General features: G+C 39.0%; 1 protein-coding gene across 1 annotated transcript in view; it reads right to left on the bottom strand.

Annotated features, from left to right (window-relative positions):
- Positions 1 to 11254: 11254 nt before the first annotated feature.
- The window catches only part of Rora (RAR-related orphan receptor A), a 92415-nt gene continuing 84439 nt past the window's right edge, over positions 11255 to 19230 (bottom strand). The window contains exons 5-10 of the mRNA XM_013010222.1: positions 18303 to 18424; positions 16391 to 16523; positions 15482 to 15589; positions 13992 to 14102; positions 12338 to 12450; positions 11255 to 11654 (exon numbers count right to left, since the gene is read on the bottom strand). Of these exons, the coding sequence (XP_012865676.1) occupies positions 11490 to 11654; positions 12338 to 12450; positions 13992 to 14102; positions 15482 to 15589; positions 16391 to 16523; positions 18303 to 18424 (752 nt within the window). The 3' untranslated portion in view covers positions 11255 to 11489. The remainder of the gene's footprint in view (positions 11655 to 12337; positions 12451 to 13991; positions 14103 to 15481; positions 15590 to 16390; positions 16524 to 18302; positions 18425 to 19230) is intronic.

Raw genomic sequence — 19230 nt, 5'->3', positions numbered from 1 at the left:
GTCTATGACTATTGATTGTGCTTTTTTTTGTTAAGGGTTTCTCAGTGGCCTGACGTGTATGTCCTTTCTGATTTTTTTTTCCCCGTGAGTTCATTATAAAGAGAGTTCTATGAAACTCCTTCGTTAATTTTTTAAAATTAATTTGCTCTTATGATGAAGGTGATGCACAGAGGGATTACCATTATGAGTCAGGGACGAGCACATTTCCTTCCGTCCAGTGTCTTCTGTTGTCTCTTTCCCAGTCCCTCCCTTCGTTAAATTAAAAAACATTTTTTTTTCAGCAGCAGTACAGAGGGATTCCAACTGTACATGTTGGTTTGTGAGTATAACCATCCTGATCAACGTCACCTCCGCTCATTCCTCCCCCCCAGCCCCACCCATTCCCCCAAGTGTCTGGGTTCTAGTTTCTCACATGTACCTTGTATAGTATGACTGTCGTTGCCTATTTTTCCTTTCTCCCTCTGCCCTCTCACCCCTTAATCTCCCCCACCACAACGCTGAGCTCCAGTAGTCATTTTGTTAAACTGTTATTTCTCAAAGGAGCTACACCATTGGAATCCTCCTCTGTGCACACCATCCTTTAGTCAGTATCTGTATATATGTATGACCCTATATATATTTTTATATACATTTTTAGTTTAGATCTAACTTAGAAAGCTCCCTTTATACTTCCACCTAAATTCCTTCCTGGACATCAAGTGAACCAGTCCCAGAAGCAGAAGCGAATGTGAGCATGACTTTTAGCAGAAGCAGTTGAAGAACGTGAGCAAGGGTGGAGAAATGACAGGTTTCATGGTCAATCCTCTGTCACCTGAAAGAATTGTTTGGTTGTCATTGTGTAGCAGTACTTGATGGGGTACAAAGATTTCAGATGTGCCTAATCTCACTGTCCTCTGGGATAGTTGGAAAATAAAAGCAGGATTGGGATACTGCTTGCTACCTGCAGTAACTTTGGGATCAATTCAGATATTTAGCCTAAGAGATACTTGTGCAGGCTAGTGTGTATGGAAAGAAATGCAAGCCCACTTGCTTTTGAATGTCCTTAGTATCACTCTAGAAATAATTCACGATAAGGTTGTTGCAGTGTTAATGTGGAAGAATACTTGAGGTGCTATTAAATTTATGATGGAGTGTTGTACTTGAGAAAAGGGTGGGTGGCGGGATTGTGACAGTACAGTACAAGTCAGATTTCAAGTCTTTGGCATGGTTTCTGCCATTCTATTTGAATGGTTTCTAAGGTGATGATGGCCAAATATTATAGTGAGCACACAGGATTGATTTATCTCCGGTACTTGGGAAGTATCACTCATTGCTGGCTGCATCCTCCTCTGGGGTAGAAAGCAGTCTCAATTCTGCATTTCCCACAGCAACCACCAGTTCCTGGTATTATCTCAAAAGGTAAAATGCTCCTCTATTTACTTTCTCGTACCAAAAGAGTAGCTTTGTCACTGTAAACGGCAGTGAATATTCTTTTAAAGAAAATGATAATACTATCAGACCAGTGCTTTGTAAATTTGTAATATGAATATTGATCATCTGGATCCTGTAAAAATGAAGACTGGCTGGGTATTGGTGGCTTATGTGTGTCAATTCTAGCTCCTTGTAAGGCTGAGATCTGAGAATTGAGATTCAAAGCCAGCCTGGGCAGGAAAGTCTGTGAAACTCATCTCCAATTAACTAGCAAAAAGCTAGAAGTGGAGGCATGATGGAATAGGGCCAGCCTTCAGTAGGGAAAAGCCAAGTGAGAGCAAGAGGCCCTGGTTCAAACCTCAGTACCAGCACAAAACCAATTTTTAAAGACTCTGATTGACAGTGTCTAGTCTTCTGCTTGGAATTCTGCATTTCTGACAACACTGCAGGTGATGTTGGTCTGAGGACCACACTTTCCATTCACTAGAGAAGATGTAGTCTAGAAAATCATGTGCGGTACTAAATAAGGAACGAAAAATAAGAAAAACCCAACACGTGTTCCATTAGAAGCTGAAGTTTTATTGTAGGATAACAGTACATAAAGCACATCTAAAATTGATGTGTTCAATGCACTTTTAATAAAGGTAATGTATTATTAAAGGTACAGTTTTTCTAAGTACAATATAACAACATTCATATTAGAATGAAAATCGGAGTATTTAAAAGACAACATTAAATCTCTCTTTTTTTACAGCTTATATTTACAAAATGAATCAAAATATTTTTTTAAATTCAGGATTCAATAAAATAAAACAGCTGGAAATAAGCAGACTACAGAAAAAAGTGAATTGCAAACAAAAACCCAATGTTAAGTGAAAAGTCGGATGATCCTCTAAGAAAGATCATTAGCAAAGTTTTAGTTCAATACTATCTTTTAGGATCCCCATCAATGGTCAGCATTTTAGTGTGGTGGGGAAAAAAAAGGAGTCTTTACATACTGTACAGAAAACAGACAGCAGAGAGTTAGAGGTACAGTATTACTGTTTCCAGATTTGTATTTTATTTACAGAAGGCTGAGGTTGTAATTCAGAGTTGTGTGAAATTTGTGTGCTTAATCCTCCAGACCTACACACACACAGTGGGAATCAGCATTTTGTGTGGTCTTTTCAGTGTGGTTTTTAGACTCGGCTGAACAAGAAAACATTAGCCATAGAGTTTTGCATACATTTACAAATCCCCCCACTTCCCTCCAAAAAACCCAGGGGAAAATGTTTTGCTTTTGGGGGCACCCTAGCCATGTAGCAATGACGGAATACTGACATGTGCAGGTCTGTGTGTGGGTAGGAAAGTGCGATGCCAAATGATGCTTAAAAAAAGGTTTCAATCTCTCTCTAAGATAAGACAGTTAAGGAATGACATAATTTCTGTTAGACGACATGTCTCCCTAAATGGTAGCCAATTTTCTGTAAAAGGTTAACTATTAGCATCAACGTTCATTAACCACACAATTGCATTTATAATTAACAGCAACTCTTCCAGAAAAGTGTAGAGGGAAAGTTGAGAGCAGTGCATGGAGCCACTAATCATGGCTTGAGAATTTATCACCTTCAGTTACAAAAAGTGAAGTAAACAGAAACATTTGCTCTATATTTATAAATTGCTCAAAAATCCTTGCTAAAGATCTTACAAATTCAGTAATAATTACAGAACAATTCTAATCAATATTTAATAAGGCTAACTACATCCTTAGATAGATATTTGATATGCTGGGATATTTAATGATGCCAATAGATGTTGGGAGAATAGGTGGATGATTGTAATTAAGCTCAGGATTACAATGACTTTTAAAAGGAAGGTCCTCCACTGAGTTCTTGGGACTGACTGAAGCCATCTGGAAGCAGAATGCCCCTGGTCAAATTTGATAAATGGCCCGTGGTCTATTTGTGTACGTCTCCATTCTTATGAGTAAGATATATGAGAGAAAAAGCTTAAGTCTGCCATCAAGTATCTGCAAGTATTTTATATATGATTGTAGTTAAATGTACAATTCTCTCAGGGGCCAATAATGTAATTTTCAGGAACAAACATAAAGTATTACTCCATTAAACAAGAGTGTTTCTTTGGGTTCTTGAAGGCCTGGAAAATTATTATTTTTGTCTAAGGAGATATGACATAAAGCCAAGTAACATATAAAAGCCAATAATTTTTCATATGTCCATATTTCTGTACAGATTGATCCAATAGATGTCAAATATCTATCCTAAGGAAGTAATTGTGCCCTAATTAAATACACTCTAGAATAATTTATATCATGATATTATGTATTTAAAGAGAAAAGCATGTCCCAAATCCAGCACTCTGATACAGCTGCCAGTTGGGCATAGGTAGATATATATATATATCTATATATGTATATATATACAAATATATAGTTATACTCAGTGAAATTAACAAGACCCAAAGGTGGTATTGTCTAGGAATAAAAGGGATATTTTTTTTGTTGTTGTTCACAAAAGTAACTTAATCTAGCACCACACATCAGAAAAACACAAAAATAGCACACTCTAGGTCTAAACAGCTATGTCTAAAATAGATTATATAGTAAAACCGGTATTATACAGCATATTGTGGATTTGATAAACAGATAAATATTTGCACTGAGTAGGCTGTTTATAATATAACATTTTCTTATCTATACAGAATGAGAGCCCAAAAGTTAACTGTATAGAAATGTGCAGAACAACATTAAATATTATGACTCAAAAGCAGAGACAAAGGTAAATTTGAAAGAAGAGTTAAGAGAGAAAATGTTTACAGGCCATTATAAGTTCTTAAGTTCATAGTAAATAAGGAATCAATTGCTCAAGTTGAAAAGCAGTAAACAAGAGATTGCATTTACATGCAGATGTCTAAAATTTGTATTTGTTTTTAAGTCTATGCACAAAAGTCTTTTGTTTTATTGCTTGACATTCAGTTATGGCTAGATTATTTAACCTATTTTTTTTTTTGTACTTTGGAAACAAGAATATTCTTAAAGGTGCCATAAAAATGGACAACATTGAAAACGGTTTGCAAATAAACCACCTAACATTGCAGTTCTTTATACATATTAAAAGCCTTGTCTGGGGTTTGTCATATGTTAAAGATATTTAAACTGGGAAAATACGTTGTAGCTTGAAGCCTCCCATTGGCCCAAATATCCAATACAAAAACAGATCTCCACAAAAGGAGCAGGCAGACAATACAGGGACATCTAAAAGAAGCAGCCAGCTAATATCCTAATGTTCAAACTTTTACCACTGTTGTTATGAGATTTCAAACCACTATGGATAGGAAGAAAATGTTTGGATGCAGGAAGATGTATACAGTACATACGAATTATTATTTTTTGTGTGAAGTCATATTCACTATATTGCTCAAGAACGACCTGCATTTACATATGCAATCTGGTTAATGATAATCGAGTTCCTAGAATTAGTATTCAGTATTAGATTAGTTATAGAAACACAACTGGATTTAAAGTACATAATGAAGGATAGAAAATCACACATGAACACCAGGAGAGAACTTTGTCATTCTTAGAGAACGTCATGGTGCGTGTGCGACAGGTCAAAGGAAACAGCAAGCTGTCTGTCCATTAGCTCTAGAGGGACTGAAGAAAAAAAAAGTCTAGCACTGCTCATATGGCAAAACTAAATGTAAACAGCAAACACGGATCCTCTAGGCATTCATTAAGATACCCACATTCACCTTCTCCACACAAGACTCCATGTTACATTGCATCACTGGAAAAAAAATAACAAGGTGGGTTCTATTTGGATTGGATATTCTGCCATTCATTTGCAAGGAAATAAATGGCTGAACATAGTTATTGCTGTAAGTTCTGAGGGAATAGTTGAACATGGAGGCCCTCTCTTTTGTGGTGTCTCCTTGGTATAAAACCAGGCTTCTGGATTATTTCTTTACTTATTCTGAGAGTTTGATGAGACATTTGTACACACAAACAAGTACATAGACCCCACACACAAATAAGTACACAGACCTGCAAGAATAAGCAAACAGCAGCAGTGGGAATGCCTGGATCATCAATTTAAAGAGATTGACCATTCATTAAGTACTAGTGTGTAGGGATAAAATGAAGACCTATCTTCTAGACTCTGAGAAACATATCAAGACTTACTGTTGGAACTGAATTTCTATTTCTGGGCGTATAATACGACACATCGTCCCAAGTTGCTTTCACGGGGTTCTCATAATTTCGTAAGTGGTTATGTTATAATATGTACGAGTGCTAACTTCTGGGTGTGCATGTGCAGAGAGTATGTATGAATAGAAGAGAAAGCTTTGTTATTGTTGGGTGATAGTGGCTCATGCCTGTAATCCTCGCTACTCACAAAGTTGAGATCTGAGGACTGCTATTTGAAGGCAGCCTGGGCGGGAGTCGGTGAGACTTCTTATCTCCAGTTAACCAGTAAGAAGTTCAAGTGGCAGAACCTTGAATGAAAAGCACAGGGACAGTGCCCAGGCCCTGAGTTCAAGGATAGGACTGACACAAAAACCCAGGATGTGGGGGATCATTATTACCTGATAATCGGGGAAAGCTTTCTCTCTGTGCTTCTCTCTGGCAATAAGAAAACACATTAATCTGCCAAGTATGTCAAAATAATTACACTGACCTTCTCTGACTTTATGGGGAGGAATTTACAGGAGTATATGAATAAATCTGCATTTTCAAATATGTAGTATGTGTACTTCCAAAAGCCAGATTATTTGTCCTTAAATATTAGCTCCTGTTATTAATTTGTCAGCTAGAAACACAGGGATGGGGACATATTTTACATAATTGTTTTACATAAAGATATTTCGGTTTGCTTATAGAGGAGAGAACACAGTGAAAATTACAGGTATTTGTTGGCATTAAAAAAAAATCCTAGCTGGGGTCATGGTAGCTTATCTTGCAATCCTAGTTACTCAGGAAGCTGAGATCTGAGGCTGAAATCCAGCCCAGGAAGGGAAGTATGTGAAATTCTAATTTCCAGTTAGTCACAAAAAGCCAGAAGCAGAGTTGTGGAGTGCAAGCCTTGAGTAGAAAAGCTCCAGTAGCAGCGCGCGCACGCGCACACACACACAAAATCCTTCATCTTGACCCATCTCACTGTACTGATAGGTGGGCATATAGTTTTTAAACTCCATAATCTGTAGCATCTGAAATAGCATAAGATGCATAACTATGACTATTTTAATCACTAGAGAAATGGTTAGTAGAATAGAATACCTAAGGACTGTACTTAATTCTCTGTTGGTCTGTCACTATTTTCTTGAATCCTTTGGCCTAACTTTACACTTCTGTGGGGGTTATTCACAAAACTGAAGTACTCGTAAGTTTTGAACTCTAAAATGAGACAATCCTGAAGACACTATACACACACTCAACACAATTTTTTTTTACAATTCACTTGTGCCTTGGAGGGGGGGATAGTATTATCATTATTATTATTAAGAAGAAAAAAAACACATTTTGTCCCAGTATACTGGCCACCCTGTTTTAAGAGTTTTAGAAATCCCTGAGCACATTGTTTCTGACTCTTAACCCCAACTCCAAAATGATAGGGCGTCTATCCTTGATACCAAGATGGATTGTCACTCACAGTAACTCATCATAAGGTGCTTAGTTACCCTCCCCCCAACCAATCAGCACAAAGAACTGTCAGAAAATAACATTTTATTATTATCATTATCTTAAAATAATAGCAGTGGAAGGACACATGGTTAAAACAATGTTTGAAAACAGTGGCTTTAGGATTATTATCTGGCTGCTTCTCAACAACAAGTGATTCGATCGACATTCCTTAGCCAAAAACAAAAGGAAAAAAAAACCACCCAAAACAAAAAAAAACTGTACAAATATGTATTTTTTTTCCCTGAGGGATCAAGGTACACCCGCAAGAGCTCTATGTACATATTGCACTAACTAAGAGAGGAATGAGTAAGATGTGCAAAAAAGCAACAATGAGAAAAGCTCACACACTACTTAAACCTTTCCATGAAGGATTGTACTATGTTGTTTTGCATCTTGGAATGTCGGAACACAAACATCTAGCTACTCCTTTGTCTAAAACTAACAAACAAACAAAAACTAAAACACACCAAAAATACCAAAAAAACAAAACGAAACAAAACAACCCCATACATACATTTCTACTATGGCACATTCAATGAAATAAAAAGTTTTCCCAAAGACAGATAGACAAATCCCATCAAGAAAATAATACAAAGTTTTGTGTGTTTGTATTTTTTTTTTAGAAAATTACATTACTTTCTTTCTTTGTTTCACATTACAAAATCTGTTTTTTTTTTCTTTACACAAATCACATTTTATTGCAGGAATAGTTCAAGTGCCATCAAATATTTATAGAAGGGTTAAAAAAATAGAAGTCTCTCTAAAGTGGTCCAGACAAGGCTTTGTATAGAATAAATCTTTTTTTTTTCTCCATCTTCTAAGTTTTGATTTAAGTCTTTTGAATACATTTTCTTTTCCACTGACACTTAGTAGCCTAGAAGCGATCCCACACACGCACATCCACACCACATGCACACACGCACACACTCCCTCCTTCCTCCCCTGCCCCTCAGTCTACCCCCATACACTTACAAAGATCTGTTATCCACACTATAAAGAACAACCAAACTTAGATGCAGTGTCTTAGGCGATGTTTTTAAGTTAGGAAGGGTGAATTAGGATGCTGAAGACTTAAAAGAAACAAAAAACGAAGATTTAACTAAAAAAAAAAAAAGTTGAACACTTATTTTAAAAAATCCGTAGCTTTCACACAAATTTTCAGTCTGTCCAAAAACACTTTCACCTACACTTTTGATTTCATTGTGACTAACGCCAGTACTTCACAATATTAATTTGATTGTTTGGACACCATGTGTATCCACACACACACACACACACACACACACACACACCCATACACATATATTTTAAAGGCTTATTGGCCTTATGTAAAAAACAGTATATAAAGGGAACTACAGCAGACAAGCTGACTATGAAGTGGTTCTAGTCCTTAAAAGACTAGTGGACATTTAAGTTTAGAATACTCTAATTAAATCAACTATTAAGATGATCTCTTTTGGTATCATCCAGGATTTTTATGTCACCCCATGAGTGCTTTTACTAATAAGGGAGAAAAAAATGCAAAGGTTTCCATCCTTCTCTGGACTCCATATTTCCCTCAGTTGCATTTATCTGTTGAGCTTCAGATCCCATCGGAGTTCTCTCCATTTCTCTGAGCCCATCTCTGTCTCTACTATTCTGTTCTCACACTGTCGGTGGACTTTGCTTTGAAAGTTTACCTCCTGCTTTTCATTCAGAAATGCTTTAGAAGCAGCATTATATGACTTATAGATCGCCTAACTATTACTGAGATTAGAGCTTTTTTCTGTTTCCAAATTGGGTATGTGTAAAATCCTTTCTGAGAAAAGCAATTTCCTAAAGTTCAACATTGCATTCTCTCTCACCCTTAGAGAAGTTCAATTGGCTTTTCTTCTTCTTCACAAATGGACACTGGAATTAGGTTTAGTTGCTCTTTAATATGCTAGCACCTGAGGCTGGTCATATTCAGAAAGCTTTGGTTAAAAACAAGTTAATATACTTTAATAAAACCATCCCTAAATTTAGTGAATTTAAATCACCAAAAGGGAAAACAAAACAACAACAAAACAACCCCATCCCCACCCACCTCACTAAAGGAGAGAGAACAGAAAAATACTGGACAAATAAATAAATGAACTTGGTACTCTTCAGAGTATAAATACTATGAATCTTTAAAGGAACTATGTACTTAAATAAAAATTTGCTTTAACCCTTCTTGCCCAAATATAAATACTATACGCTGACAGTTAACCTCTGTATATAAACACTCACATAAAATTTTATATGCCTGTAAGATAGTTAAGTAAATATTACTCTTCTATTCATGGTTCAACCATTACTATATTTTTGAAAAAAATTTGGATGTTATTTAGGCTTCATACACACATCTGTGTAAACAATTCCTTCCCCTGTTCTAAATTCCTCAGGAAACAAGTCAATGGAGTTACACAGAGTGAGGTCTCTGGGAAGCCAGGCCTGGCCATCTAGGTGGACATCAGCAGGAATCAGAAGATTCTAGAGGGACCCTAGTGTTGCAGAAGGCTCTCAAGTGGAAAGGGTTTCTGGGGGACTCCCCCTTTTATACCATACAATATATTCCCATGTCCTTAGAGCCATGTTCTTTGATGTCAGACCAGGAACTTGAGCCCCCATCCCTAGTGTGACTAAAAAGAAAAACGTTCTAAATGCCTACATTCCCCAAAGGTCCCTGGGCATTAAAATATGCACACCTGTGTACAGCGAACTGTTCATTTCTCTCTCTCCCACTGGGGATTATTAAAAAATAATACAAACAACAAAAAACCTCAATATTTCTCACCTGAACACACAAGCCAACCAATCTTCTAAATATTGAATAAAATAAATTAGAATCCACAGTTTTCTAGTAAGGGTAAACGCAAGAATAAATGTTGGCAGCTAGCATCAACTTCACTTTTAAAGGCTTAAAATACTTAAATAAGAAAAACAGGTCCAACCTCGAACACCTCCCTCACTCTTCTACCCATGGTCTACCAGGACATAGAGGGCAGTGTTGTAGAACCGTGGTGTCTGGGAATGGCTAGTATAGAATCGGTGTACTCTTGAGATGAACTCTTAGGGTTCCTAGATTAAACCGAGAACATCAAACATTCACACCATGCTTTATTTCCTCAAACAATGCATGTGCCATTGCTCCAGATAGAATCTTTGGGTTCTAGATTCTAATAAATAATCTGGTTACTTATTTGTTGTCAAAGCATTCCAAGTTGAGACTTAAGCCATGAGGGCTGAATCTTGGACAAGGAACCTCTTTTCCCTAACCTCTCAAAGGTGGCATTTAAAGACACACACGTGTGTGTGTCTTTAAAAAAGTCCACAGAGCTAATTGTTCAACTTTGTATGAAGCATAAACACATCGATTCTTAAACTTAACCAGAAAAAAACAAAAGCAAAGTATAATTTAGGGAGAATTCCATTTCAAATTCCAAATTTCACATGTGGGAAGAATAATTGCAATATTGTTGATTTCTAGATATGACCAGCCAGTCTTTTTAAAAAGTAATTTTGTAAACAGCAGCATAAATACCTCCCGACATACCTTCCAAGCCTTCTCAGTTCAACTTGTGTTTCTGGTGTACATGGAACACGACAGTGAACACAGCTAGCATTTAATTTAAAGAAAAAAAAAGGTGCAAAATGAAAGTGCCTTAATCAATTCAACAAGAAAAGCTACACCATAACTACATTTTATATTAATTAAAAACAATATATAAACAATCTCTCTTTTTCTTTAAGCTATATATAGTCTTCATGCCCATTTACCCTGTAATATATTATAATGCTATTGTTGGTAGAGCTCTTGCGCTCTTTTCTAGGCCGTCCTGCTGACTGGAAATACTCGGTGAGACAACGAAAAAACTTCCTTCATGAAACAGAGCAAAGTCGTGTGAAGTAAATGCTGCTACCTCCACCACACACACACACACACACCAGCCACCGATTTTTTTCTTGTTGGACTCTCCGTTGGAACGTACAGACTGGTCAAGCTGTAGAAAGTCTGGGCAGTGACCTACAAGGAAGGGGGAAAAAAAAAATCCTCCGACTTTAGTAAATCATCCTTCTGCTGTAAACAGAGGTCAAAGCTCGAGACGTCAAGACAGAAAAAAGGGTCCATATCTGTAGGCAGAATGGAAATCATATGCGTGAGAAAAACGAAGTTCAACTTTTATTTGCTTCCATTGTCTCCCTCCTTTGCCTGACCCCCAATCACAAAAAAAAAAAAAAAAGAAAAATGTGCAGTGTGTTGGCGCTCCAGGGCTGTCTGTGCAGGGCCATAAAAAGTGTCTTGGTTACTTTTTTTTTTATTGTTGTTGGTTTTTTTTTCTGTTTTCTTTTTCATATTTATACTTCAGACATTCTTGAAGTACTTGGGTGATAACCTTTACCCGTCAATTTGCATCGCTGGCTCAAATTCTGAAGTGAACAACTCTTTGTATAATGGAGGAAAATGAAGTCGTACAATGTCTGGGTATATTGCTTTAAACGCCATTAGCTTTTCTGTATGCCGTCCGCATAAGGCTCTTAACGTAGACACCTTGCATATTAACTGTAAGTGGGGGGAAAAAGGACACCATGTCAGGGGAGGACAGACATAAGGTTGTAAAAGAAATGAAGGAATCTGGATGCTCTTTATTTGCAACTTTGCTGACTGGGGAAACACAGTTGAAATTCTTACTCCTTTAATCATAGAGGACTGGTAAGGAAAAAAAAAAAAAGATCTTGTCCTGTCATTGAATGTTACAAATCACTGAGTGCTATTTCGAGGATGAACAATTTAACCTGAGAAAAGTATTCACAAGCCAAGTCGGTCCTGCTCATCAATGCTGGACCAAATGAGAACCTAAGGCTCTCTCCTCTTCTCCCTAATCCAAGGTGCTTTCTGCTCCACCATTTAGTCCCTTCTCTGTGGGAAGAGGGTGCGTGATGGAGAAGTGGAGATAGTCCACGGTTATCTGGCCACCCCAACTATCCACCCCACATCTTATCCAGAACTTCAGTACTAGTTAGATCCAAGGACGTAACATTTCTGCTCGCTAAACTATCCCTATTCATAAGGAGGCCAATATGCAATTCTACAGGTGACCTAGAGTCCGAAGGCCTGTATAGAAGTCCCCGCTTTGACCATGGGGCCATGACCCTTTGGGGACTGGTCATGTGCCAAGGGCTTCTGCCAGCATGCTCCATGCTATGCAGTAATTCAGCCACACCAATGAGAACCTGCGGGCTCACCTTTGTTAGTATTCCATCTTCTCGGTGGTTCTTCTGTAAGACATGTTGAAGAGCTAGCTGAATTTTCTGCTGCAGCTTTTCAATTTTTACCTTTTCCTGCAGCCAGGAGCGATCTAAATGTGAGAAATGGTTGTCTTTAGTGTCACTCCTCCAACAAGGCGTCAGGCCTCCCCCATTCTGCCCTTATCCCTGGGATGCAGATTTTCCTATGCTACAATGCACACTAAGAGATGCACAGGCTGGGTTTATTCTCCTTCCAAAATCTGCTGCTAAAGGAGTAAGAAAATGAACCATGACAGTGATAAAAAATAGTGTTAACCTTCCCATTCTCACTGATATTTGAAGGAAGGGAGCCATTGCAATGTAAGGCCATTTTCCTCCATTATACAATGTAAGGCCATTTTCCTCCATTATACAAAGAGTTGTTCACTTCAGAATTTGAGCCAGCGATGCAAATGAATCTGCCCTGGTCTGGCCAGGCTTTCATATACACTTCTCAAAGATGTTTTCTCAATCCTGCTAGCCTTTTTGGAAAATTGAAATTGCTTTATAATGCAGGTCTACTAAGGTTGTCAATCGAATTTCAAGGCTAGCCCCTCTACCACTTGAGTATAGCTCCACTTCTGGTTTTTTGGTGGTTAGAGGTAAGTGACTCGTGGCCTCTTCTGTCTGGACCAGCATTTAGCAGCGATCCTTGGATCTCAGCCTCCTGAGTAGGATTACAGGTGTGGGTTACCCAAACCCAGCAGGGGCCTTATGTTTATGCTTAGCTTTTTGGCTCAAGACTAGAGCTCTATCATTTGTGCCACACCACTGCTTCTGGCTTTTTGGTAGTTAATTGGAGGTGAAAGTCTCATGGGTTTATCTGCTCAGACTGGCTTCAAACTGCCATTCTCGGATCCGCACTTTTCTTTTTCTTTCTTCCTTTCTTTTTGCCAGTCCTGGGCTTTGCACTGTGGGCCTAGGTGCTGTCCTTAAGCTCCTTTTGCTCAAGGCTAGCATTCTGCTACTTGAGCTACAGCTCCACTTCTGGCTTTTTCTGTGGTTAATTGGAGACAAGAGTCTTACAGGCTTTCTTGGCTTTCTGGGCTGGCTTCAAATGGTGATCCTCATGCGTGAGCCACCAGCACCTGGGCAGGTCTCTGCTTCTTGAGTAGCTAAGATTGCAAGTATGAGTGCACCCAGCTAGGTAGGGAGTCTTCAAAGGGCATGCTGCCTTGGAGGCTGGTGTTAAGAGCAGCAACTCTCCCACAATGTTTGTGTTGGAACACAGAAGAAGTTAATTCTGGACTGGGTTTTACTTGGTTAACAGTCCCTAAGATTCTATCTAAAAGAAAAGATTCTACTGAAAAGAGGTGTGTGTTTGTGTCTGTAGAGGGGTTTTTTTGAAAACAGGAAAAAATAATTTACTAAGGCTAACAGGGGCTCTTGGAAGCCCCTCAGGTACTCAGTTGCCAGTCAGAGGGCTCACCTTGTAAAACTCTTCACCTGGACCATTTAACAACCACTTTCTTTCTCTTTAAATTTTATTGTAAAGGTGATGGACAGAGAGGATACAGTTACATAAGGTAATGGAGTTCATTTCTTTTTGATCAGTGTTACCCCTCCCTCACTCTTCCTCCCCAACCACTTTCTTTTTACCTGGTTGTCTTACCTGCTGACATCAGGACAAATGCAGAAAATAATGCAATTTCATCTTCAGTCAGGTGCATAGAACATAAACTCTTTCCAAATTCAAACACAAAGCTAATAAAGTCTTCACAACCTGGCAAAATACAAATAAAGGTAGTCTAAGATTATTTGGTTATTAACCTATTGGGGAAAATATGGAACAAGATAAAAAAGCTCCAGTCGTTGAAGATCAGTGAGCACAGTAATAACATTTATAGTTCAATAGCTTTGAGAGGATAAATTCACTCAACTTTGTTTTCAACTCTGTTATGTAAAACGCTCATAGTTGGTCACTTAGGGCTCACACCTGTACTCCTAGCTATTCAGATTGAGCTCTGAGGATCGAGATGCAAAGCCAGCCCAGGCAGGAAAGTCCATGAGATTCTTATCTTCAATTAACCACCAAAAAAGCCAGAAGTGAAGGTCTGGCTCAAGCCGTAGAATGCCAGCCTTGGGCGAAAAAAGCTAAGTAAGAGTGTGAGACCCTGAGTTCAAGCCCTAGTACTGGCACAGAAATAAATAAATCACCCTTAAAAATGATGACAAATGACACAGACTGACAGTAAAGCTACCATAATTATTTATCAAACTGATGACACAGAATGTAATGGTCAACAAAAAAATCAAATCCTCAATAGTCTGGTTAAGTTTGGTGTCTGTTCTTTCCGATTTACCTGTTATGTATATAAATAGCAATGAGGTCTCCCATGCAATTTAAAGCAAATCACTTAATGCCATGTATCTTGGATTCCTTTTCATTCTTCTTAATGACTAGATCTCACTTTAAGTTACAGAAATCCAGAACAATTTATATAGTATATGCCATCTTTCATTTTTCTCTTAGTTATATTTTATTTCTTGGCTATTTGTGTTTCCTTCTCATTAATGGTTTTTGTTTGAGGGTGTCAGGAAGGGCAAACATTTTGCTCTTTGCTTGATTTTTATGTACCAAATCATATTGTAAGTTACTTCAACATTTATCCCCTGAAAATCTGATTTCTTAAAATCTGAAGGGGGAAAGTCTATTGGAGATGAATAAGCTAGCAGGAGCAGGTTAGGCTGAGGTCGAGGTAGGAAAGGTCTTAGGAGGAAAGGAAGAGGAGCAGAGGGAGGGATAAAAGAGGTGAGATTGATTGGAATACATTGTAGACATGCATGGAAATCTCTCTCCCCCCAGTATAACGAATGTATGTTAATTCAAACATATCAAAGAGGGGGAACTAGAAGAATATGTACAATTAATTGCTTCAATCCCGAACTAGAAAGTGAAACTTGAGAGGTTTACCTACAGTGGAAGCCAAAAGCATTTGAGATGTATCACTTTCCCCCAGTGACTAGCTGCAGAAGCATAACGCCCTTTAATGTGGATGTGCAGCGGGCCAGCTTCCATGCTGTCCACGCAGTGCTTCCGTCCAACCCACCGCTTTCCTCAGATTGCCCATTTATGGAGGAGGTACCCTGAGATTTCCTTACCTAAGGATTTGAAGACATCTGGGCTGGCATACTTCCCATCAAAGTACACGGTGTTGTTCTGAGAGTCAAAGGCACGGCACATTCTGATAAACACCACCTCTAGGGAACCTGAGCAGAGGCAGAAGTGGTTTGGGTCATTTTTTTCACTGGGAATTTACTTTCTGTCCCGCAGGCCCAGCTTGAGACTGTAAGCAAAGGCTATTATGGTCAAACTCAGTTAACTGGAAGGAAGATTGATTTACAGGTGACTTTTTTGTGTGTGTCAGTGCTGGGTCTTGAACTAAATGCTTGGGCACTGACCCTGAGCTCCTTTTGCTCAAGGCTAGAGCTCTACCATTTGAGCCAAAGAACCACTTCCGGCTTTTCCTAGAGATAAGAGTCTCATAGACTTTCCTGCCTGGGCTGGCTTTGAACTGCAATCCTAAAATCTCAACCTCCTGAGTAGCTGAGATTACAGGAGAGAGCCACCAGCACCCAGCTTTCTTAATACTGTTTTGCCTTGGAATGACAGTCTGAGTTGTTAGAACATCATTTATTCATATTTAGTATTCTTTATTATCCCCAAATTAAGGGATTACTGAACTCTGCCAGCCTCTCCCGAACAGGATAGCATGTTGGCACATGGAAGGGATAAGAAGCAGGAGATGATTACATTCAGGAATGGTGGTGTCTTTCAACTGAAACTTTTCACTCAGGAGAAGCAAAATGAAAGACATGGTGCCTGAACCTGACTTTAAAAATCTTGAAAAAAATTAGGACTTAACTTTCTGCTAAGATAAATCTGAGTCCGTATCATTAGCAGGGAAAAAATCCCCACACTTGACACCTTCCTTAGCAAGCAATTTCTCTAACGAGCAGAAGGAAAGCACATTAGGAAGAGACCTTAGAATCCTCTTGTAAAGCACATACCTGCTTTCAGAAGCACAATTTGATCATTTTGACACAACTCCATAAATCCATCAATGCGTTTGGCAAACTCCACCACATACTGTATAGCTTCTGTGATTTTGATGGCACATAATTGCCACATCACCTCCCGCTGCTGTGAGGGAGAAACACATGACTATATCAGTTGCCCAACACTTGTGGCACCATGGCTTTGAGGACTGCTGGGTTCTAATATCCTCCTTTGGAAAATTGATTCAAAATGCCTAGAGGACTCACACAGAGACCCATGCAGAGTTTTCCTGTTATTCCAGTTATAAGGATTGTGTTTCTTCCTTCTCTGATTATTCTCTTACAGTTTGTGTGTGTGTGTGTGCATGTGGGTGTGGGTGTGTGGTAAACAATGGGACAGGAGTAACATGTTACAAATATACAGGTCAGAAAAGGTGAACAGAAGTCAGGGAAACAACACATGCCCATATATGTTTTAGCCCATACGTGTTTTGCCACAGAATGGTAAAAGTGGATCTTCTTTGAAACAAATCCGTTTGCTTGGGAAACTGAACAACAGTACTGAAAAGGAGGGGAAGAATAGGAGAATGGTAAAATGTATTAGGGTGCCCATCTGTATGACATCCTCAACTCAGCATCTTCATAAGAACTTCTTCCTCATTGTCTAGATCTGACAATGGAGGAGCACATTTCACAGGTAGGAGCTAGAGGAGCTGGATTCAAATCCACGCACACAGCCCACTGTGAAATGCCATTTCGTATGGCTTGCTGTGTCTTAACTGCTTTCTTGTTCTGCTATGTAGCTTTGGAGAACAGGGTATCTGCTACCTCAAAGGCAAGCAAAGTAATATGTTGGTAGTTCCCACCTTGCCTGTTAATTTCCCTTCACAATCACACTACAGTTTAATCTCAGGGTTGCCTGTTTCCCACTTGGTTTAAGACTTTATCTACAGACAATGTCTTTAAGACTGTGTATATCTCTATAATAAATAGGGTCTGAGAAACACTAAATTGTGAGCTAGGAATCCCAGCCTGGTCCTTATATTCCCATACTCTAGCCATATTCTATGGATGTTAGTTTCCTCATGAAGGGGGGAATTAACCTAGATAATCCCCATGCTCTTTTGTAAACTTGAATCTCTGATTACTGTGAACACTCCCCAGGTCTTCTTTTGCCAAAGGCAAATGGATTCTCAGAAGTTCTCAATCAGTATTGTATGGAAAAAGGCAAGATGCAGCTCCATCGGTCAGATTCATTATAAAAGATTCAGATCAGACTTAGGATCTTAGCTACCAAACCCTGTATGTTTTGTTTTGTTTTCTGGTTGGTCCTGGGGTTTGAACTCGAGGCCTGGGTGCTGTCCTTGAGCTTCCTTGCTCAAAGCTAGTACTCTACCACATTGAGCTATAGCCCCACTTCTGGTTTACTGGTGGTTAATTGGAGGTAAGAATCTCAGACTTTGCTGTTGCAGCTGGCTTTGAACTGTAATCTTCAGATCTCAGCCTCCTGATTAGCTAGCATTACAGGTATAATCACTAGCACCCGTCCAAACTCTATTTTTATATATGCTTTCTAAACTCCTGGTCAACCTCTGGTAACATGAGGCTGAGCTCCTTTGACATCAACTTCTAGACCTTAAAAATCTTCCTTTGGAAGAATAGAACAAGTTTGTACAGACTTTGGGAAGTGTTTGATCAGGTTCTGTGTTGACACACAGAGGGAGCTATGTGTGTGCACACAAACCAAAAAGAAATCGCCACATCTCAGTGACGACAACAAAGCCTCAAGCTCTGGAAGAAATGATTTTGTTAAGCAGAAATCTGATATCTGAGGAAAGCCATTCATTCTGTTTGCTTAAATCAATCTCTTACACCCTTTCCCAATGTGGCTTCACAGTCTTAAGGAAAATCCTTCGGGTTCTACCTTGTTTTGATAGTTCTCAATTTCTTCCTGCAGGAAGGTCTGCCACGTGATCTGCTGCAGCTCTTCTCTCAAGTATTGGCAGGTTTCCAGGTGTGACTTAGATATGTTCTGTGCAAGGTGTTCTAAGGAGAAAAGGAGAAGTCACAAATACAGAAAGCCACTTTTTTGTTTGATGAACAGTGATTCCTTACTATTTGCTTTAGAAAGTAGTAAGTAAGCCGGATGCTAGTGACTCATACCTGTAATCTTAGCCCCCCTGGAAGTTGAGATCTGAGGATTATGATTTGAAAAGTCTGATAGTGGGCAGAAAAATCAGAGAGACATCTCCAGTCAACTAGCAAAAAAAGTAGGAAGTGGAGGTACGGCTCAAGTGGTACAGCACCAGCCTTGAGCGGACAAAGCCAAGGGACAGTGCTACTCTCAGGGTTCATTCCCCAGTATGGCACAAAAGGAATGATGAGTGTCCATACTGCTTTTATCGAAAGAAGAAACGAGATCACTCTGTGTTGGGAAACTTGAGGATGGAGGACAGGGCCTTGGCAAAGCCAGTGTCAATGGCTGGATGACTTCAAAGACTTGGCCAACCTTGAGCTTGGTTTTTTTTTTTTTTTTTTTTTTGGTGCATTTACTTCACTGTCTGGGAATGAACAACTATTGACCTATTTAAGAATGGGAAAATGATGGATGGGAACTTGGTGGCGTTTTAATGACACTCAAGGGAATGGTTATGCTTGGACAAGTAGGAAATGATATTTGTCAGTGACGACGACTCTGCATTTGCTTATCCTGCTAGAGGCAGGCCAAATAACGCTGAGCTAGTGATGAGGGAAGTAAAGAGCTAGACTCTGGATAGAGATGAGCCGGGTCTGTACCTCAGCCCTGTGACTTACTTGCTGTATGATCTGGGGTATGTTGCTCAGCCTTTCTG

This window comes from Dipodomys ordii, unplaced genomic scaffold (genome assembly GCF_000151885.1).
Source record: "Dipodomys ordii isolate 6190 unplaced genomic scaffold, Dord_2.0 Scaffold11, whole genome shotgun sequence".
NCBI lineage: Eukaryota > Metazoa > Chordata > Mammalia > Rodentia > Heteromyidae > Dipodomys > Dipodomys ordii.
The sequence above is the reverse complement of the archived record's forward strand: the minus strand, read 5'-3'. Positions and strand labels throughout refer to the sequence as shown.